Source organism: Ambystoma mexicanum, chromosome 10 (assembly GCF_040938575.1).
Source record: "Ambystoma mexicanum isolate Mex_15411 chromosome 10, UKY_AmexF1_1, whole genome shotgun sequence".
In the NCBI taxonomy this organism is placed as follows: domain Eukaryota; kingdom Metazoa; phylum Chordata; class Amphibia; order Caudata; family Ambystomatidae; genus Ambystoma; species Ambystoma mexicanum.
In genome coordinates this window covers 1,134,252,942-1,134,275,439 of record NC_090932.1, presented here as the reverse complement: position 1 = coordinate 1,134,275,439, position 22,498 = coordinate 1,134,252,942, and the positions used below count along the sequence as shown (strand labels likewise).

Genomic DNA, 22,498 nt, shown 5'->3' with positions numbered 1-22,498 from the left:
GGTGGGGGGGTTGGGAGGGGTGGGGAGCGTGGGCTTGCAAGGTGGGAAGTTCAGAAGGATGGAGGTTGAGATGGATGTTGGTCTGGATTGGGGATTTGGCAGGGGCAGTGAAAAGTGTTAGGACAGGGTTAGGGGAAGGCTGGTAAGAATAGGAGGGGTGCACTGGGAAGGAGATGGGGAGAGCAGTGTGTTGCGACGGTCTGTGATGCGCACTGTCTGTGTGATTTGTGGAGTGCTTGAGGGGCACAGGAGTGTGTGAGAGAGTAGGAGTGTTTGTTGATGGGTCTGTGTTGGCCAGGGCGTCTCGTGCTACACTGAGGGAGGGGAAGCGTGAGTTTGGTGTCCGAGGGGGAGGGCAGAGAGGACGAAGCTGAGGGGCGGTGCAACATTGCTGACAGATCGGGAGTGGGTGGGTTCGGCAGAGGTGGGTGTGTTATGTTGCGAGATGTTGGCCCGGGGTGACAAGTTGGGGTTTGGGAGGGTGGCGCTCCCAGCAATCTGCCCACGTCGCCTTATTCCTGTAGTGATGCGTGGAGTGCTGATGGGGTCCTGGAGAGTGGTGTGCTAGTGAGCTGCCAGAGTCGCCTTATTATTGGTGAAATGTGGGGTGCAGAGGGGCGAGGTTGCTGAGAAAGGGGAGGAAAAAAGTGCAGGGTGGTAGGTCCGGGGCCGGTATGATAGGGCGAGGAGTGAAAAACTATGCCCTGCCAATCTCTGAGCTCCCCTGGGAGACAAAATATAACAGCGACAAAATGTTTACACAAATTCCTATTTGCGCAACTGGGTGTGAAATGAACACAGTGTAAATGCTTACAAAGAGTCTCTTTTTTTACGTGCAGTGATAGTTTCTTTATAATTTATATTTGGCAAGTTAATGGGAGCCGATTACTATTTACAAGTGATGAATACCACTTAGAATCCAACTTTGCCAGTGAAATGGAGAACCACCTAGAATGTATTTTTGGCAGTGCAATAGAAAGAAACCTAGATTTAGCTTTTGCACAGCAATGGAAAACACACAGATTAAACTTTGGCAGTGCAATGAAAAACACATGGATTTAACTTTGGCACAGCAGTGGAAAAACATTCTGATTTAACTTTGGCAGTGCAATGGAAACCCACCTAGCATCAACTTTGGCATAGCAATGGAAAAACACTCACATTCAAACTTTTGGTGGTGTAATGGAGACTACCTGGATTTACCTTTGGCAGTGCAATGGAAACCCATCTACAATCAACTTTTACACAGCAATGGAAAAACCCTCAGATTCAACTTTTGGTAGTGTAATGGAGACCACCTAAATTTAACTTTGTCAGTGCAATGCAAAACACAGATTTAATTTTGGCACAGCAGTGGAGACCCGCCTAGAATCGACTTTGGCGCAGCAATGGAAAACACCCAGATTAAACTTTGGCAGTGCAATATAGTGCTTCAACAAATTTGCCAAACGCATTGTCCACGTTTAAAGAAAGTGAGACACATCGGGCCTCATTACGACTTTATCGGTAGCCATGCCCTTAATGAGGGCATGGCTGCCACCAAAACCTGGTCCGGGTCCCGGTTCCCTGACTGGGGAATTACCGGGCCATTCCGAGTTTGGAGGGCCTGGTAATTCCCCCTACAGGGAACCCGGGCCCGGACCTTCCCCATTCCCATTTGAGCCCCCATAGGGCTCAACGGGAATGGGTGCGGGAGCTAACAAAGGGCCGATTACGACCGGCTGTTGTTAGCTCCCTGGTTCCCTCGCGGGACTCGGTAAGGATGTCTGGTAAAACCAGACGTCCACATCAGGTCCCGCGAGGGAACCTCGTAATGAGGCGGAATGGGTTTAACGGGTCCGCCACCATTAACGGCACCCGTTAATCCATTCTGCCAGGGTGGTAATGAGGCCCATTGGCTTACTCCAGAAATGCAAAATATTACATGCATTTTTTTCTGTTTTGTGCTTGGTGAAATTGTTTGCTTGTGATAACAGATCTTGATACGATTACTTTTTGCCCTGTCTGATATGAATTTGACGTCACCTGATGAGGTCTGTAAATTTCAGTCCTACAATGAGGCATGCATCATTGTTTTGCACAAGTTGAATCCCACTCAAGGTGTGTGTTTAATGCCACCGTGCACACTGTTAAAATAGTCGATCCAGCGAAAGATGGTACCGAGGACGAGAGCAATCCGTTGTGGGAATAGGAATAAAGGGAAGATCCCACAAAGGCAAAAATAGAAGAAAACATTTTTGGCCCTTATATGACCTATAAGAATAATGTCAAATCGTTATCAGAAATGCACCACAGTTACGGATTTAGTGTGAGGTCATTCGAAAGTAAGAAAGGTCGGGGTCCTCCAAGGAGAAGTGCTTCTATTCTTCAATGCTTTTAAGCAGATTTAGTTTTTTTGCGTCGAGAGTTGGACATTGATGTGTCAGTCAGTAACCTAATGTAGTTTCCGGGTGCTTTAAGAATGTAGATCTCTAATGCATGTGTCATTTAGATTCAGATCAAGGCCAATATTATGGTTTCTGGAAAGTGAGTCAGAGGAGCCATTTAAATATTGACAAGGAGTTGAGACTAAGCCAATCATTGGGGGATCGGGGGGTGGGGGGGAGGACCCACCTAATGTGTCCTGCATGGGTGTCTTAGGAAGAAATATTTGAAGAACTGTAAGGCCATAGCACATAATCCACTGGGTTCCTAAAGGGAAGAGAGGGGATAATGGTGTGATGAACTGTACAGAAACCAAGGGAGAATAAAGATCTGGCATATCCCTAGTTGCTGGAAATGAGCAGCTCTTTGCTAATGTTCATTAAGCTCTTTTATTTGTCCCCATTATGTGTCAGAAAACAGACTGAACGTCTTTTAAAAGAATGATGTGTTCAAGGTGGGTTGGCAGTTCAACAAACCCTGTGCTTTCCAGGATATTATTTCCACAAGGGTTTGCCTGAAATGGGTTTATAGTTGGTCAGTGTGAATGGGTAATATTTATTTTCTTTAGCTGCATGGTTGAGTTAAGATATCATGTTTGAGAACGTTAGGTACTTCAACCACTGGAAAGTAATGCATTGACAAGCCTTGTGATAAGAGCAGATTGGCCTAGCTTGATGACTTTCCGTTGGTAGTGTCAAGGGTTTGAGGTGGCCAATGATCTTAGCAATTGTCTCATTAGAGGCCTCTAGAAATTTGCAAAATAAGTGGAAGGGTAAAGGGATGAACTGATAGGAAAGACTTGCAGTGAACATGAGGGCATTATCTGAGAGGGTTATTAAGAAGGTCCTGAGGTGTTGTAGATACTGAGTGGGGGCTGCAATATGTGATTTTCATGAGGGATTCAGTCCTTTTGGAAAGGCTCCTAATGTTCCTAGTGAGAGTTTTCTGCTCTGGAAAGGCGAGATTGGAATTAGGCCCATTTGTATGGAGATTGGCATTTTTGTAGCCACTGTCATTGGTCTGACACGAGATATGTGGATCAGCCACTGTCTTTCAATGTTCCCCAATCCCTCTATTTTAGAAGCTGATGGTCATCAGAGAATCCTTTTCTTGGAGAAGGATTTTGTGATTTTGGTTTTTACATTTTAGAAAGGGGTCCCTTTGTCCATATGGTGGCTGTGTTTATCATCTGATTGAATATTGTTTTGTTATCTTCTGGGAAGCTGAGGAGGGAGACATCAAATGAGATATTGTTCTGCTTTCTAAGTCATATTATACCAGGTTTGGTGCCATGTGAAGTAGCAGTCTGCTTTGAGGAGAGCTGGTGTAGAGAAATAGACCATGACATGATCAGAAAAGAAGGCCCGCTGGTATGCAGTGATGTACAGGGTAGGAGTAAAGGGGAAAGGAAAGTTGACAGTATGATCTGCTTTATGTGTAGGGTTGCCCAACAGTTGGCTAAAGCCAAGATTGTGCCCGTCATCAGCTTGACATTTTGCTAAATGGTGAAAATGTTAATATAGGAGAGAAGAACGATCATCGTGAGATGGAAAATGTGCTGTGCCAAATCTAGGAAATCTGCTTGAAAAGAGTCCAGATTTTCTGGGGCGAGTGGTAAGCAACGGCCCAGGTAAAGGAAGAGATTGGGCCTATGGTTCATTTTACTAACGTATGTTTAAGCAGTCCTAGGTGGATCCCAGGACTTTTCTGCACAGTGAGGTTTGACCCTAGATCAGTGCAACACCTCCACTTCTTATAAAGGGTGTTGTGGTAATCCATCAGATGATCATGAGTAAGCGCTGCTGAATAATATGCAAGCCAGACTTCAGTGATGGGCAGAAAATGTAGGCCATCTTTAATGACGGTATATCATGAATGTTAGCTGTGTTTTCTACCACTGACCTGGCATTGAGGAGGGCACCACCAAATGTGGCCATGTCAGAGGAATGCAGGTTAGGACATGAGTTAGAAGGAGGGAATATCATAGGAGTAATGAATGGGCTTGTGTTAGTTACTGGGCTTTGAGCAGAGTATGTGGGAGGTACCATGTCAGCTTGGAGAGCATTACAATTGCAGCTGTTGTAGAAGAGGGTTAAATGAGCCGTTGATAAGACCCTGCATTTGCAAGAGATGTCTAGAGAGATTGTGTAGGGTTAAGCGATCGGGACTGAGGGGTGAGTTCTATGAGCCACTGGAATCAAAAGTAAAAACCAGACGTTTGGGACCAGTTTGTTTGGGAAATGACCTTACCATTGTTGTGCAAATGAATGGGTGTGAAGGATGGAACTCTGGCCAGCACAGATATGACTAGTCAACTACCTTTAGAGATTCAGTGGCATGGTGGAATGCGGCTCACTGTGGCTATTATTTATAGGGCAGGTTATTTATGAAAAAAGGAAATCAGTCTTTGTTTATCCAGTTTTAGCTTTCAACAAAGAGTCTTGTGACAGGGTCAGGGTCATGACCATGTTGAAGGGTGAGAGGGGGGAGGTAAGCGAGACTCTTCCCAACCAGATGCAGGAAGATCATTAAAACTAAAGTGAGACCTAGCCCTGATTTATGGGAAGTGGGAGTTGTGGGGTGGGGGGTTCCTGAAATCCCTTCTTGTGCCTTAGATGTTGCTAATGGTTCCGCTCTTCATCACATAATGCCTCCCAATAAAGTTGCTAGCCATGGCTCTCTCTTTATATTTTATTTCAGAAGCACAACTCCCAGAAACCCCCTGGGAGAAGCTGCGAAAACCCAGACCATATTCAAACAAAGGGAGAACCAACAAAACATTTGCACAGACGAGCCACAAGAATCAACCAGCTACTCGGAAGAGCACAGGACCCGCCCCAACTTCAGAAAACTGAAGCTCCAAACTCACATTACGACAGAAAGGGAAACCAGCAGAGACTATTATCGAACCCATGCTGGGAAAGGGGCAAGGACTTAGAAGGGGTTTTAAAGCTTCTCACCTGGGTGCTGGGTGAAAGATGGGCACCGACTGGTGTAAGGTGCCAGTTGAGTGCTACGACCAATGGAATGGTGAGAAAGGCACTGAACCACCAGCCCCATATTTTTAAAACAGGCATGAAAGGCAGAGTGTGGGTTGTACGGGTGAGGTCAAGGGAAAAGCTGAAGGAGGACCGAGAGACCTAGTGAAGGACGGAGGGCGGAGCAGAGTGCTGGTGGTGGAGTTTAGAAAAGGTGAGGTATTTGAGAGGTAAATGGCAGTATCAGTGGTGTATAGTGTAGTGTATTGTAGGAAACAGCGAGAGTGTGGCATAGGTGTGAGAGATAGGAGTAGGGGAGTGGGTTAGTAGTTCATGTGATATGAGGAAGTGTTTGGAGAGAGTGTCGCTAGTAGGGATGTAACGGTATACCGTAAAAGATACTGTGAACCACTTAATTGAACAATTATAACCGTCACATTGTTTATACCGATATACCGTTCATACCGTAAAGTGTGCTTTTCAATCTGATTTGGAAAGGCTGCAGTAAGCAAGTGCTGCGCAGTCTTGGTCTTGCACTGTTGGATGTGCCGTCTGCCAAGTAGTTTCAGTTGGAGCAGTTTTTAATGCCATTCCATAAACTACACGTGCCTGACACAAAATCAATATGTTAGCAATAGGAAGAATAGATACAGTGCCAAGAAGGAAAAGGGTTTACTTTGGGTTGGCGGCTTTGGGGTTTATATATTTATAATGGATAATGTTCTCTAAACATATGGCAATGGGGGATTTCCCTGGTTGTATCATTGAATTTAAATATAATAAGTCACACTGCGAAATTCACTCATCTATGTGGGTATTCCCTGCTGCCATACCAAAGGGTAACATGTCCGTGAGTACTGAACACCTTTTGGCCCGCAAGTAAACTAAAGGCTGTAACGTAAAGAGAGTGCGTCTGTGTGTGTTGTGTGTGTATATGCGCACAAGCGTATACTACCATCAGCCTCCATTGATCGGTGGCATGCAGGTTATCAAGATGACATGTTCATCTTCACCAGTAGCCAGTGGGGGAGCATAAAGCCTAAATGACCACTTAAGAAAAGCTATTCAGTTTGCTTTGCCAGTTGCAGCAGCCCCCCCCCTCCTCTCCACACATGTGTTTGTGTTAGGTGGAAGCAAGGCATTTCAGTGGAAAGTATGTTGAAAAGCCCAATTCTGGCCCTGGGTGCCTGGTTTTGTTTGTGATGACAAATCTTTCAATTTATGACCTTTTAGAAAATATTTGTTAAGATTAGTTAACTCTACCTGCTTTACCGCGATAACCATGATATACCGTCATTTGGCAAAAAGGTTATCGTACCGTCATAAAACTAATACCGTGACACCCCTAGTGGCTAGAGGAGAGGAGTAGGAGCAGGGTGCAAGGACAGATGTAGGAAAAAAGTTGGGAGGGGGAAAAAGTAGTGAGAGTGAGTGTAGTGAAAGGGTAAGCAGGGCACCATATCCCTGCCTTTGGTCGAGGGAAGAGTAGTAGGGGTTGGGAGGAGACCATTAGTAGTAGTAGCACGGGTGTTGTAGTCGTGTGAGAGGAGTATTAGGAAGGATAAAAAGTAGGGGCATAATTATAATCAAAGAGTGGAGGCGAGGACTGGTAGTGGGGAAGTCACTGGAGGGAAGTGTGGAGAAGTGAGAGCAGTAGTAGTGCAAAAGAGGGCAATACGTATCTCAACAGACAGAACAGGGATACGCCCGAGTCTGGACTGTCCCCTGCTCTGTCGGGACCTATGTCTACATTGTGAGACCCAATATCCTCTCTTTTCATGTGATGCACTGCTGTATATGCTATGCCTGTTGACGCTGTTTTATGTGCTGCTCCATGTGCTGCTCCATGTTATGACTGCTATGTTTACTTGTTGCCTTTCGTGCGTGCTTTGTAAACCTCTGCCATCAAAAATAAAAATGTAAAAATTAAAAAAAAATTAAAAAAAAAGAGGGCAAATAGTATGGAGAAAGAGAATAGTAGAGTGGATGGGGCGAATGGTAGGAAAAAAAAAGGTAGTCGCATCGGAAGGCAGATTCAGGCAGAAGGAGAGAGAAACATTGGAGAGAGAAGGATCTGGGAGAGAGCAAAGGTGCGTGAATTTGGATGAATGAGACCAGGGGAAAGAGCAGAATAGTAAAGGGCTATAGAAGGCTGCAATATCAAACGGTACACAGATACACCACCCGTTTAGAACTAACCTTTGGTAGTGTAGGGTCAGTGAGAAAGTCTGTGATGGAGTTAGCCTGCTTTCAGGGAGTCGCCATTAGAAAAGCAGTGGTAGACAGTATTAGTTGTCGGTCGGTAGCACCAGGGCTCGAAATTGAGGGGGAGCTGGGAGCTATTTAGCTGCTGCTTGTAGCCTAGAAGAGTATGGTTAGCTGGGCACTACCAGGAGCTACATTTGGTTCCCCTAGCCAACTGATGCCAAACAAACACCTAATTGTCCCAAATTCACATAGTTCAATTTACAATCTATAAATACGCATTAGGAAATATTTATATGACATGTGAAGCAGGAGGGGGTCATAAAAAATAAGCAACATGTTAAGTTTGTTTTGCGGAATGCTAATTACTAGCTCCTGGTTCCCCAGTGGTAGCTCCTGCTTAATGCCGGATATCCAGGAGCTGCTTTAAGCTCCTGTATGACTAATGCAGAGTTACGGTCGCCTGAGCTACAACGGGAATCCCACGAGAGTTGAGAGAGATGGTGGCAAAGCCCTAGCACCATTTTTTGCAAATACCTTTTTCAGCCGGTGCTTCTATTCAATTGTCTGTGATGATTACTCCAAACACCAGTTCAAATTTGCATTAATAATAAAACCTTTAGACTCAGCCCAAGACTCTTGAGTTATTCAGGCCACTGCTACAGTCTACACTGAAGATCATAGTGACATTTCTAGAGTTTTTTGAAGAAGCAAGCCGGATAGCCAGATTGGTGTGGTAGTCATATGGTCTTTATTAAAGAAAGAGTGGAGTTGGGAAGTACACAGCCAATATTTTAAAAGGAAGGAACTTGGGGAAACTGGATGGCAAGCCAATTTAAAGCTACCAACCTTAGCAATAATCAGAAATAGTTTCAGATGTAAAATAGTGGTGTGAATACTTCAAGGGAATTAAATTGATTGTGGGTGCAGTCTTGGACAGAAAATCATAAAATGTAGCTCTGATGTGAGCCCCTGAGCGGTTTGCTTTTCAGATCTAGTTCATTGTCTCATTTTTCCAACAAACGAATCCTAATCTGAGGCCCTGCTTGGCCACAACTCTTTTTATGTGGTCCTGAAAGGCCTTAAGCCTCTCATAAGTGCGGGATGTGGAGATAGGGGGCAAAGCATCTAGGGGCTCTGCCACCTTTCCTGCACCGCCATACTGAGAGTTTGGCCCAGACGTGGGTCGTTTACCTCCAGCATCATGCTAGGGGTAAATCCATTTTCCGCTGAAAAATCTGCAGAATTACTGCCACAGTAATTCTGCCAAACTCCTCCATTGAGTCCTATGGGCTGCAAATTTATGGGGACTAAGAACGCCACCACCACTTGTAATCCAGCTGTAAATTCGCCAGACCAAGTGACTGTAACAGTAATTGTGTTGGGCGGTATTCTGGCAGATTTACCACTGAAATACTATGTGGCTGGGGCAAATGCATGCTCAAAAAGTCCTATCCTATTTCACAGGATGTGGATTCAGCCTTAAATTCCATAATTATAATTGTTCTTTTATAACACGCTTAATAGCAGAAAGTGGTTTCTAAGCGTGGGATCGGGATTCAAACCTGTTTTTTTCTGCGTTGTCTTGCTTCCAAGACAAACGCGTTGCCCCTGAGCTATGCTTGCCTCCTCCATGCATCCAATGCAGCGTTTGCCTAGGAAGAATCCCATGAAAGTGCTTGCGTGTTGCCAAAAGTTCAAAAGGATTTATAATCGTGATTGGATTCTGAGTTCATACTCCAGATTCGTATAAGATAGGGCACTCATACCTTGATGAAGATTCAGTTCTTCTCAAGACCTGAGGGAACCAGAAAGTTGGTGGTCCGTTCCCTCCCTCTGTCCTGGCGTGCATGGTGCAAAGACCTTTTGATCCCAGAATACACATTGCTGCTTGGCACAGAGGCGGAGAGCATGGGTCGACCAGGCTATGGGTAAAAAGTAGATCATTGGATAACAAGAAGAAACACAAAGGACATTGAACAAAGACCCTTGGTGCTCAAACGAACCCCAGGCTTACCTGATCTGTGCTGCTGGATCACCACCTTAATTTCCCGGTAACTGGGCCTGAGCTGCAAGCTACTGGACTGCTGCACCGTACCCCAGTATCCGTGACTTCTTCTGCAATGACTCAAAATTTGGCCTAAATGCATGGATGTCTTCATTATCACTACCAGAATTATCAGCGTCCCCCTGGAGACTGGCTCTTCCTCTGATAAACTTTGAGTTGACAAAGTATTTCACAGATTGTACTTGACTTCCTATAACTGCTAAAGGAGAACTGATGTTTTGGACTTTTAAGATTGAGCCCTAATGCATAAGGTATCCCAGTTAGAAAATAATTGGTCCAGAAGTGCCCCTAGCTAAACCACCTGGTAAACCAGTGGCCCTGATTGTCCATGCATTACACGGGTGGCTATAACTGGTATGATCACACATGAAAGACACTGAAATAACTCTTTTCAAAAAGGTACCTGTCAATTGGATTAGTTTACTTACTTGCACATCAGATAGATATATTGTGGGTACATTCACTAATTAAATATGCGTTACACTGTTCATTTAACCACCCTGCTCTGCTTCTAAGAGTTAAGCCTGAACTGCTCAGCCATGTTTACCACTAGGAAAATTGGGTTGACTTTGTGGAAATGTTGCCCAATTCTGGATAGGTCTTCTCACACCCTGAATATCAATGGAAGGCTACCGCTCTCAGAGTATATAAAGTGCTGGGGGAAGAGACCAAGAGTAAGTAACTAGAAATGTAAACGAAATTCTCCTAAGTAGCAAATGCCCTGTTTTGTGCATCAAATTACCATACAAAAAGACATATTTGCATAAAAAAAGAATATGTAGATGGAAACGAGAACATAATTTGTTTTTATATAATAATTCATTTTTTATATAGTACTTTTTTTTTATCTAAAGCGCTTTACATAGGACATATTTACATACATGACTATTATTACCCAATGGAAATTGGTGCTCATTTATCGACCTCGGAAGGATGAAAGGCTGAGTTGGCCTTGCTGGATTTGAACCTGCAGATTAAACACAGATCACAGCATCAAGCGTTTACCCCCGCTGACTAAAAACAAAATTTCTGCGTCCTTATATCACTGTGAAAAGGAAAGTGAAAACATGTGATCATCTGCGAAGATCACTACTCAGGGGGTCCGGTATTTATAATTTGAGAAAATTTGCATGTAATAAGAAAATAAAACTAGAACATAAATGTTCCAATAAAAGTCCAGCTTTTGTTTGAAAAAAAACATTATTGGAAAGATTTGTGATGTCGACTTGTTTCGGCTTAATTGACCATCTGTTTACAGGCCAGGTCTGCTTCAGGATTCCAACATTACTTTTTAGATATCTACTCTTGTGTGATTTGGTATTATGTACCCCCTGTAATTGTAAGAAAAAATTCTGAAAAAGTATTTTTTCCTTTTTTTTTAGTATATGAAATGTTTGGTTCAGGTTTTTAGTGAATTAATGTGGATAGTATTCATTCTTTGCCTGCAGTCAATGCTCCGTAATGATGCAGCAGACCTCTAAAGAGAACTTTAAGAGGAATTCTTCATGGAGGCCCATCTGAAAATAGAAAAACAAAAACGTTTTTGAAAGGTGTTTCTGAAAAAGATCACTGTGGGCTGAGTCCTGCATCCTAATCTGACTGCAGTGGAGGAACAACCGTACCCTGTGTAAAATCATTTGCTAGTGCACAGGGATGAGAAAACCTCCTAACAGGTGGATCGTCTTGAAAATGTGAATTGAATGAGTTTAAGATGTGAGTGACCTGGACCACAAATCGAAATAGAATGGTCAGTGTTGGAAAATGAATCAGAAATAGTTTAGCGCCTCATAGCGAAAGCAAGTAAAGCATGCAGAAGTAGTGAATGGGAGTTTAGCTTGAAAACATTTCTTTATGTTCATGGTCAGTGGTATGTTTGCAGTGGATTCTGGACCAGGTTCTTCATATACAAATGTTGCTGCATCTTAAACGTCCTGACACATGTTTATCTTTTAATTTGTGTTCATAATTATTCTTGTATGTTTTTTTACTTCTAAAAAAGGAAATTATTGCTGTGCATTGGCCTTCGGGTATAGCTACCAGATAATTTGATTCTCTTTATTTAGTGATATTTATGGAAAAAAATAGGTACAGGTAATGAGATTTCTCGATACAAAGATTAGGCTCTGTAATACCTTGTCTGTAAACCTTTAATACTCCAGATCAGGGGACAAAAATTCAAGTTGAAAGCTAATAACCAGCCATAAAAAAGTTACTTACCACCTCAATTCTATACAGAAACACAGCAGACCACTTCTTACTTGTAGCGAGTCAAATATCACTAGCCAATGATTTGTAGCAAATGCACATTTTTCCCCTTGTTCCTGACTCAAACCTAGGCTGGGAATGGAAGCAAATGATAATGGCCATCGTGTTTCAGACCGGACTGGTCCTCCATCAAGAAAAGCTTCTGTAATAAATATCAACAATTTACAATAGTAACTCACTAGTGATTCAACCTAATAATACAGTGATATTTGCGTTAAAATTATATGATAAATATTAATGTCAGAACATTGAAGACATGCCTGTCTTCAAAGCATAGAACACAGTGACAAAAACTGTTGTATAGAAATGCAAAAACCCCTTCATGTAATATCCTGTAGCTTAATTGTCAAACTTGTAAACAAATGCCGTTTATCTATGGTGAACGATACCACAGTACAGCCTTCTATGCACCCTATTCTATGAATCGGGCCCAATGTATTTCAAGGTGAGTAAGGAACCTATTATACTTTTCAGAATGGCATTCAGCAATTCACAGGTAAGAACTGATATACTTTTTATAGAGGCTACAAGCAACTAAACAAGTATTAACTCCAAGGCTGTTTTAGAAATGCCATAATCAGATAAGGGAAAGCAAAACCCAATAATGCACTTTAAGAATGACAATCTGTTATTCAAGGTAGGTAAACCCTGTCGGTACACTTATTCACCTTAGAAATGATATAACAGTACCAACACGTATTACTTTTCAAAAAGGGGGAAACACCATTCAAGAGTAAAATAACCTATATACACATTTTAGAGGGGCAGTATGCAACTCAAAGGTAAGTATTGGCTTAATGACACTTTGTAACTTCTATTACAGAGATACAGTTACCACACATTAGAGATACCATTACCACGCTAACCTCTTTAGCAACTAAGTACGTTTACACTTGTTATAGTTTTCAAGACAGAAGCCTTATCTTTTAAAGTCCTTCCCTAGTCTATGGAATTAGTTTTCTCAGAGGCAGAAGAGGGACCCTAGTGGTGTAGCAGCCAGCTGTAGGCAGGTCAGGATAGGGTTCAGTTGCAGGAAAGTCAGAGTTCCAGAGGATATCTCTTCACACAAGTATTAGCTTCAGACTTAGTTCAAAGCGTTCAGGAACTTCATAGAAGGCTCCCTATATGCGATCCAGCATTAGGCCTGGGCGAATGGAAAGTACAAACTCCCAACTACACGAATCACCCACTCAGCCTCACAGGATGCAAACAAGAATTAAGGTAAGTATTACCAAGCCAACACAGTACCTTGGGAGAAAAGAAGAGCTTCTGGGTGGATGCCTTCAGGATGCAGCAGCACAGGATCCGGTCCTTGGGTTCTTGGTCTGGAGACTGAAAAAAGTTACACTGAAGGAAAACTGCCAGCAGTCATCAACGGGGGAGGCTTCCAACAAAGGATTCTTCTGATTCTCGCTGCTCTGTGGATTTGGCACCCTTTTACAGGAACCAGATGAAGAACGAATATCGTTGGTTGGATTCTCTTCACTGTCTCAGTCCTGCACTCTGGAGAGGGGACCTCAAGGATTAGAATCTTGTCTCCCGAGGTCAAGCAGGAGTGCATTTGGATTTCATAAGCTCCTGCACTGCACCCAGGCTCGAGGTCCGCCAGTATTTGCTGTTTGCAGCGCAGCAAGGTAACAGCACGTTGAGGGATAGCTCGTTTTGCAGGTCTTTCCAAGACTAGTGGATCTCACCAGCCCCTGTATTTGGAACCCCCAGGTCGATTGGAAGGAAGGGTTACATCAGGCTCTGGTTACAAAGCAGGCTCTAAATCCTTACAGACGTCTTTTCTTCCTCTTCGGATTTGATGCCAGTGGTCAACTTGTCAATCACTTCCAGGATCGGAATATTTATCAGGAACTACAGCACAACTTCTGTAAACTTTCCCTGCAGTTTACAGAAAGGGACGGTCTGGCTGTCCAATCAGGAAAGCCAGTCCCCCAGTGGGAACTGATTCTTTTTAGGCAAGGTGAAAGACAAAGGGATGCAGAGTTTTGGACTCCTCCCTCTCTTTCTGCCTTTTCAGACACTCTGGAGCCTCTGCGGGGAATACAAAGGATTCCCCCCGAAGGCAACACTTTCAGCAGGGTCTTTCCCACGTAGGACGACAGAAGAAGACCCAAGTAACAACAAGCAAACAAGAAATGGCGACAAAAAAGAACGAGCCCACCATTCTAGCAGAATGGTGGCCCTCCTGTGCTTTACCGCGGATGATTTAGACATCCTGTGAGTAGTAATGACTAAACATCATAAAAGTAGTTTCACTGCCACCAGCCATTCAAGTAAACTTGCAATTGTAACAGAAATGTTACTAGGTAAGTAAGCAAGGTGATATATTGTATCTCCCTAGCACGCCACATAAGGTGGCATGTGCTGGCTCACTATATAAAACGTAAAGGGGATGGAAATCCCACTTTACCCCTTGGGAACAGTAGTTCACCCAAGTACATTCAAGAGAAATTAAAATGAAATGCTTGCATTTAAAATGCTGTGTGCTGCTGTAGTACTTTACAGTCAGTCCAAAGTTATAGGAAACTATAACTCCAATCACACACTATGGAGACATAAAATTGTCACCCATAAAAAGAGTAAAAGACTAGGTGAGGGGGAAAAAAGATTCCCCTTCACTTAGGGACACAGGTCAGGAAGATTTTTCACGTTTATGAAAATCTTACCCAACAATATTTGTTTAAATTTAAGAAGTAAAAGGGCAAGTACTCTACGCATCAGGAGCCCTAGCTTGACAGCATAGTCGGCAGATATCCATAACATTCAATTAAAGCACAATGTTCAATCCAGAATTTCTGACCTTTCTTGGATTAAAAACAAATGTTGGAGCGGAAGATTTAGTGATGAAGTTGTTCTGAGGACATTGTTGTAGTGTGATGAGCAAAACACATGCCTAGGTGCATAAACCCTCTGAGCTAACCATATTGCATATTAGGCCTATTGCCTGCTGCATTAGGGACTCGGAGTAATAGCTTATTCGAAGTGTGTACTAAATTCTAGCAATCACAGCCTTATAAAATGGCTTAGTAATGCTTAAACACCTAGCACAGTGAGCTATATTCATCACAGAAAACATGAGCCCTCATGAAGTTGATTGCAAGAGACTTCACTATAAACAGACACTGGGTTGAACAGAGAAGGCAAGCAAAGCTGAAAGCACACTGACCTTGGCAGATGTTGCTAAGACTGCATTCCTAAGGAACACTTCCCAGCCATGGAGGTGTAAGAGCAGGTTGGGTAAGTGCAGAATTGGATTTTTCCATCAAAAACATGTTATGCACCTTGCAAAGATTCTAGAAGGTTGCATCACTCTGATTGACCGGCGTGCCCAATAAGAGTGGATGCGCACATTAATCGTGAAGGACTTGTCCGCGGGCTTCACTGGTGCACGTGTGAAGTGCCCAGAACTAACCTCCGCCCCAGTTGCAGAGGTTCTTAGATAGTCACATCCCACTTCTGTGCTGGTTCCAGTGAGGGGCCAGGCCAGTTCCAGGAAAGGGGTGTCAGGTGCGAGGTTGTCGTGGGCCCTAACTGTGACGGTATTCCAGAATACCTAGCGCACAATGGCTTACGTTCCTATGTAATTCCTATATAATTGTGATTCATAACTTGCATTCTTTCCATTTTACTAAAATTGCTGTTCATTTATATTATCTGGTTTTTGTCAAATAAATGCAAGTATACCATATGTTGGTTGCGTTTCTTCCAGAATGGGTTCATGGTGTGCAGCATACACCCTTCATAATACAATCGCTCACAATATCCATAAGCAGAGTGATTTACTGTCACTACCTGACCTATAGTTGCGGGCTATGTTTCATATAGAGGCCTTGTTCATTTTGACTGAAGAGATTCTCTTTATGGCAGCTCTGGTCCCTTTTGGCCACTGACTCCGGTCTGAGCTAGCATGAGAAGTGCAGACGTTACACACATTCCTGGATGTAGAGTTTGGGGCCAGGTGTGGTTTAGCAAGCGATGAGAAGGGATTAAATGTTTACACAAACTATTTAAAGGGTTTTGTTGCAGAATCAAAACCTATTCCTGTTTTGCCTGTAAAACTGCAAAGAAATATCAAGGTTTAATTGTCTATTTTAGTTTGGTAAACCCTCCTTAACTGTTATATCTCAGACAGAGTCATGCATCCCAGACTGCACACTTATGTAACCGCTCGCTTTCTCTTATTGTCCCAGTTTGTTGCATTTAACATCATGGCGTCATACTTCGATGAACATAATTGTGAGCCGACCGATCCACAGGAGCAATACCGACGCAATGCCCTGCTGGAGCTTGCCAGGTTGGTACATTCATGAATGAAAGTATAGATTCAGAGAAGCAGGGCAGTGGCTCATGCTAAGTATCTGTAGCAGTGGTTTGTTGCAGGCTATCACAGTGGCTCAGAGAAGGTTTGTTGAAGTGTACAGTTCAATACACATTTTCAGACATCTTGGACTGACGTTCCTCACTGTGTACTACTGACCTTGTTTTTCTGAGTTCTCTGACGGTTAGATTGTAAAAACCTATTGAAAATTCTGTATATTAAGAATTTCTGTTTTATTCTGAGGCACATTGCTCAGGAAACTAATTGTGCTAACTCTTGGACCTACCATTATCTCTCTCATCTCTATCTCTTTTGCTACCTCCCATACACTGCCTTTCCACTTCCTACAGAACGCTTATTAATTTTGAGGATGGCCCATTGGACTTTGCAGACTGGGATCAAGGATTGCCTCCTCCTGCGGCTAAGGACACCGTCAAGAACCTTCTTTCGGTGGTCATAAGTCCAGCACAGGCAGGTAAGGAATCCATTAAACATGACCTGCCACTGACTACTCAGCCCCATCTGGTGATTAAACACATGTATGTTCTGGTCCAAAGAGACAGTTATTCCAAAGAGAATAACCAGTTTCTGCTTTTATTGGGACTCTACACCCGATTCTATCAAATACTCTATTTCAGTTTTCAAACCCCACAATAATGCAGGCCACATAAAGACAATGTACAAATAGTTCACTATCCCTCATATATCTTAATATAAAGTAGAGGTTCCACCAAAGAACAGCTGAACTTCATCTACTTCACAAAGTGAAATTCCAAAAGGCACACATACAAAAGTCACTCCTAGTTAGATAATTATGTGGAAAGAATGGGATGAGCAGCTCAAGTTGAGCGTTCGGAAATACTGGGAGACCGTAGGGGTGGCGACATTGGGATACATAATGACAGATGGTAGCGTGATGACCTTTAGCAAGGTCATTTCAGAAACAGGAGTACGGAAAGGGCAACACATAACTTATGCTGCTATTCTCCATAGGATAAATCTTAAGTGGCTGAGATCGGAAGGTATATGGGCAGAAGATGAAACAATTGAAACACTCTATGATATCTCGGAGGGTGGACACGCAGTGTCGAGACACTGACGGTGCGTCCATATAATACAGTTACAGTTGATCCAGTTATATTTCACTCACAGAGCATACTTAACTCCAGAGAAGATTACAAAATTTAGTAATGCAAAGGAACAAGCCTGCCCTAAATGTGGCCAGGTTAATGTAGATATGATACATATCTTCTGGGCATTTGTGGAAATACACCAATATTGGGAGGGAGTGGCGTGGACCCTAAATAAGGTGGGCTTGATGTCAGAACCAGGCTTGCTTGTTAGGAATTCATTCGGGGCCAAAGCAAGTTAGACATGTGAGCAAACTGAGGGATCTAGCATACATCCTGAATCTCGGAGGGTGGACACGCAGTGTCGAGATTATATGAGACACTGACGGCTCGTCCATATAACAACCTATCACAGATGCAGCAATGTTGGGAAGTAAACTTGCAAGAGCAGCTGTCGGATGCGACCTGGAGTAGGACTATGGGGTTAATATGTTTAAATAGGTATAAAGAATCCCTATTAACATGAAAACATCCTACTCCACCAACGGGGATATAGATATATGTAATACAATAAAGAGCAAGATGATACGTGTTGTTTTCTTGCCTCCAACCCCCTCACACAGGAACTCTATAAGGTTTTCCAGCATCACTAGTCCTGAAAAAATGGACCGTCTGCTATAACTGATTTACACAAATGTATAACAAGTTTATTATTCAAATAATTCAAACTGAATTTAAACAAAAAACACTACCCTCACCTAACACAGTGTACTAAATATTAAAAAACAAATATAAAACATCAGATAACTTATTTATACGACACAGAAGATATCACATAACACACAAAAAAAATCTCAATGTGTCACTAAAACAACAAGCATCCCAACATGTTTCTGTTCTTAACTGCCCAGTTCAGGCGAACATTCTTCAGGGGATAAATTTGAAAGCATCCACTAATCTCTTCCACACCGTGTTGAAAGGGTAGATTCAGGCACCCAAGAGGGTAAAAGGAAAACAACCTCCAAGCCTGTAAAAATAAAAGGAAAGGAGAAACCTAATGAGTTCCAAAGAGGGAAGGAAGTACTACAAAATGTAAATGGAGACATGGCACAGGGATTATGCCACACTCACAAGGGTCCCAAAGGGCACCCGCAGATTTACCTTTAAATGGTGAAACTTCAAAGCACGTCACAGGATGACAAATTTGCTGGTTTCCCTCCAAATGAGAAATCAATACTTCAACAAAGCGTCACAGTCCGCTAGAGTATCGCCACACCTAAGTAAGACAAAACCAATACACAGAGACCACATGCTCTGTTATATCCAGAAATCACACTGGCTTCAATACCAAATATAATTTTGGACATTGTGTGATGGATATACCATGTGGGCACCCAATTTTGGTGAACAATTTGGTTTTTAGTTCAATTGATGAAGTTAGTGCAATTTACATCTTTTTGATGCGCTGAGTGTCCACTAAACTCCTCTACACCAGTTGATCCTGGGTCTGTTCCAATATGGCCCCCTTGGTTGTTGTACTCCTGATTAACTTCGAGAAGTGGAGTCCTTTCTTTGTGTTGCCGCACAACCATAGACGCTTTAACAGAGTCCTTTCTTTGTGTTGCTGCGCAACCATAGACGCTTTGAGATTGTGCAGCAGCCATGGCTCCTCTGAATCGAGTGCTGGCCGAGTATGTTTGAATGCTGCAAGTGGAGTGAATAAACCCCTCCATGTGTATAGGTGAGCACGCTACCAGCATTTCGCCTTTGGATGTGACTGTGCATGATATTGTCTCCATGTCGGGACACCTTTTGCATTATTTGGTGGTTGGGGTACTTTATTTTACACTTATTTTACACATGTTGTGTGGCTATCCATTTTCCGCGTTTCTTTTACGTTGTGGAGGTTGGACAGCATGGACGCTGAGTAGTTGTCTTTACACATTAGATAATGCATGGTCTCCTCACGTGTGTGAAATATAAGCACCCCCTTCTGTTTGCCCTCTAGTGCATGTTGACGGCATGTTGTTAGCTGAGGTTTTGGTAATGCCAGATAAATGGTGTTTACTGTTATGTTCCCATTGCTTTCCAGATTGACTCTGTACTTTATTGCTTGATCGTATGGATGTTTCCATTTCAACTTGTTCATTACTGAATTGTGAATTGCAGTCTTGATCCCTACATTTGTGGAGGTAATTCACTTTGTTATTTGGAGCCTTGATTTTATGTGCAGTGGTATTGAAGCCAGTGTGATTTCTGGATATAACAGAGCATGTGGTCTCTGTGTATTGGTTTTGTCTTACTTAGGTGTGGCGATACTCTAACGGACTGTGACGCTTTGTTGAAGTATTGATTTCTCATTTGGAGGGAAACCAGCAAATTTGTCATCCTGTGACGTGCTTTGAAGTTTCACCATTTAAAGGTAAATCTGCGGGTGCCCTTTGGGACCCTTGTGAGTGTGGCATAATCCCTGTGCCATGTCTCCATTTACATTTTGTAGTACTTCCTTCCCTCTTTGGAACTCATTAGGTTTCTCCTTTCCTTTATTTTTACAGGCTTGGAGGTTGTTTTCCTTTTACCCTCTTGGGTGCCTGAATCTACCCTTTCAACACGGTGTGGAAGAGATTAGTGGATGCTTTCAAATTTATCCCCTGAAGAATGTTCGCCTGAACTGGGCAGTTAAGAACAGAAACATGTTGGGATACTTGTTGTTTTAGTGACACATTGAGATTTTTTTTGTGTGTTATGTGATATCTTCTGTGTCGTATAAATAAGTTATCTGATGTTTTATATTTGTTTTATATTTGTTTTTTAATGTTTAGTACACTGTTAGGTGAGGGTAGTGTTTTTTGTTTAAATTCAGTTTGAATTATTTGAATAATAAACTTGTTATACATTTGTGTAAATCAGTTATAGCAGACGGTCCATTTTTTCAGGACTAGTGATGCTGGAAAACCTTATAGAGTTCCTGTGTGAGGGGGTTGGAGGCAAGTAAACAACACGTATCATCTTGCTCTTTATTGTATTACATATTACGTAGGACTATGGGGTACCATAAGAAAGTGTCCAGAAACGCTAAATTACAGTTGATCCAGTTATATTTCACTCACAGAGTACACTTAACTCCGGAGAAGATTGCAAAATTTAGTAATGCAAAGGAACAAGCCTGCCCTAAATGTGGCCAGGTTAATGCAGATATGATACATATGTTCTGGGCATTTGTGGAAATACACCAACATTGGGAGGGAGTGGCGTGGACCCTAACTAAGGTGGGCTTGACGTCAGAACCAGACGTGCTTGTTAGGAATTTTTTCGAGGCCAAAGCAAGTTAGACATGTGAGCAAACTGAGGGATCTAGCATACATCCTAGCAAAGCGCAGGATAGGAATGGGGTGGAAAGCTCATCATGGTCCAGTGTTAAGCGTGTGGCTGAGAGAACTCCAGAAATGGGCACTGGCAGGAACTGCAGTATGGCAGGAAGCATCCCGTCGTGGCCAACAGGAGCCATAGATTTAACGGACTGGAAACAATGAATACTGGAATTGGCTCCACCTACACGGGATGATACCCAAGCTCAGGCACAAACACCATCACAACTAATGGGATAGAGATAAGGCGCGAAGTTCAGGTTGAATAATGCATATCATGTGTAGACATAGTGAGTAGAATAGGCTGGGTGGGGGGGAGTTTGATACAGCCAAATGAGTAGATGTAACATTGGAAATGCTGCACAATGTCTGTAAGTTGTTTTGTGGTGTTTGGAAAATAATAAAATATATTTTAAAAAATAATTATGTGGAAAAAATACTTTTAGGCAGATTAATGGATGCATCAGTTAGATGAAACATTATAGAACAGACTGTTAAACGTGAGCAGAATGATCAGTAAAACAAAATAGTATAAAACTTTATTTAAATACAACCATTATAAAAAACCATCCTGGCGCTAGCATTTAAGTGCAATATTCCTCAGGTTATCTCATAAGCAGCTGATGCACACATCATTTATTCTAAGTGGAGTATGTTAAAGCGAATAGGTGGCCAATGGCCAAAAACATATTTAAAATTAAGCAATGCTTCTAACTGGGATTAAAAATGCATAAACCTCTCATCCAAGCAACATTTAAAACAAGTATACAGCCAGCATAAGCATGTTAAGCATTTACAATTTGTTTTTAAGCCTTGCATTTTCTTTTTTAAACTAACTTTAGTGGTTTACATAACAGTTAGTTAAACATTAATCATAATGCCATAACAGTAACTCCCCCCTCACTACCGGGCTCCTGGTACAGTGCATATAATATTACACATACTAGTCCATTCACTCTGTTTAGTCTAGTTTCATTAGGTTTGTGGGAATCATTCTGTCATTGTCCAGGTTCACCTTTGTTCATAGTTTAATGGATGGCCTAAATCAACGGGCCTGCTCCGCCTTGCCACGTACCCCTTTGCACATATTTAAAATTTTCTTCCATAGTGCAGCATCTTTCTGTTAATGCATTAGGTCACTTTATTACATGATTTCCCCATCTGTCTGCATATTTTGTTTCAGCTCTGAATAATACATGTCGAAAAAGGGGCCAGTAGTCAATCGGTCTGCTACTGATTGGGAGCATTCATGCATATTGGGTTTCTCTTTGCTCGCATTTACTCATGAATTCCAGCCATCTCAAAAAACAAGGTGCATTTCATTTCCCCCATGTTCTAGCTATCATGTATCTGGCCGTCACTGTGGTCATCCCTAGCAGCTTCCTTTTCGAACGAGGTCCCTCCCCAATCAGCGCCATTAGCCACAGCTCCGGTGTGTAGTTCCATGTTGTTGGTAGCATCTCAGACATTACCTCTTCGATCTTCCCCCAGAAGGTCTAATACGTGGACAGGACTAGGCCACGTGATAAAAATCATCATGGACTCCATTACATCTTTTTCAGACGGGGTACCTCTCGGGGAAGAACCTGTACAAACGGGCCGGGGAGTAATAGGCCTGGTGTAGAAATGTATAGTGTATTAATCTAAACTGGTTATTTAGGGACAGGTTGCGTGTCTGTATGCATATTTTTATGCATATTTGTTTGCAATGTTCCTCACTTACCACTCTCCCAGGCGTTCCGATATGTCTGTACGCCCACCACCCTCACTCCCCAGACCATTCTGTAAATGGT

The 22,498-nt window shown here is 42.6% G+C and overlaps 1 protein-coding gene and 1 long non-coding RNA gene across 4 annotated transcripts in view; both read left to right on the top strand.

The window, feature by feature from the left end:
* The window catches only part of RNF181 (ring finger protein 181), a 293,004-nt gene that overhangs the window by 220,599 nt on the left and 49,907 nt on the right, over positions 1-22,498 (top strand). For both annotated transcript variants that reach the window (XM_069619039.1, XM_069619038.1), the window contains exons 2-3: positions 16,140-16,243; positions 16,618-16,742. In XM_069619039.1, coding sequence (XP_069475140.1) covers positions 16,158-16,243; positions 16,618-16,742 — 211 coding nt within the window. In that variant the 5' untranslated portion in view covers positions 16,140-16,157. The remainder of the gene's footprint in view (positions 1-16,139; positions 16,244-16,617; positions 16,743-22,498) is intronic.
* LOC138492077 (uncharacterized) lies at positions 18,442-21,541 on the top strand. Of its 2 annotated transcripts, none has more exons than XR_011276138.1 (3): positions 18,442-19,078; positions 19,645-19,759; positions 19,893-21,541. It is a non-coding gene; the product is annotated as an uncharacterized lncRNA (long non-coding RNA). The 2 variants fall into 2 exon arrangements; XR_011276137.1 differs by having other exon boundaries at positions 18,443-19,529.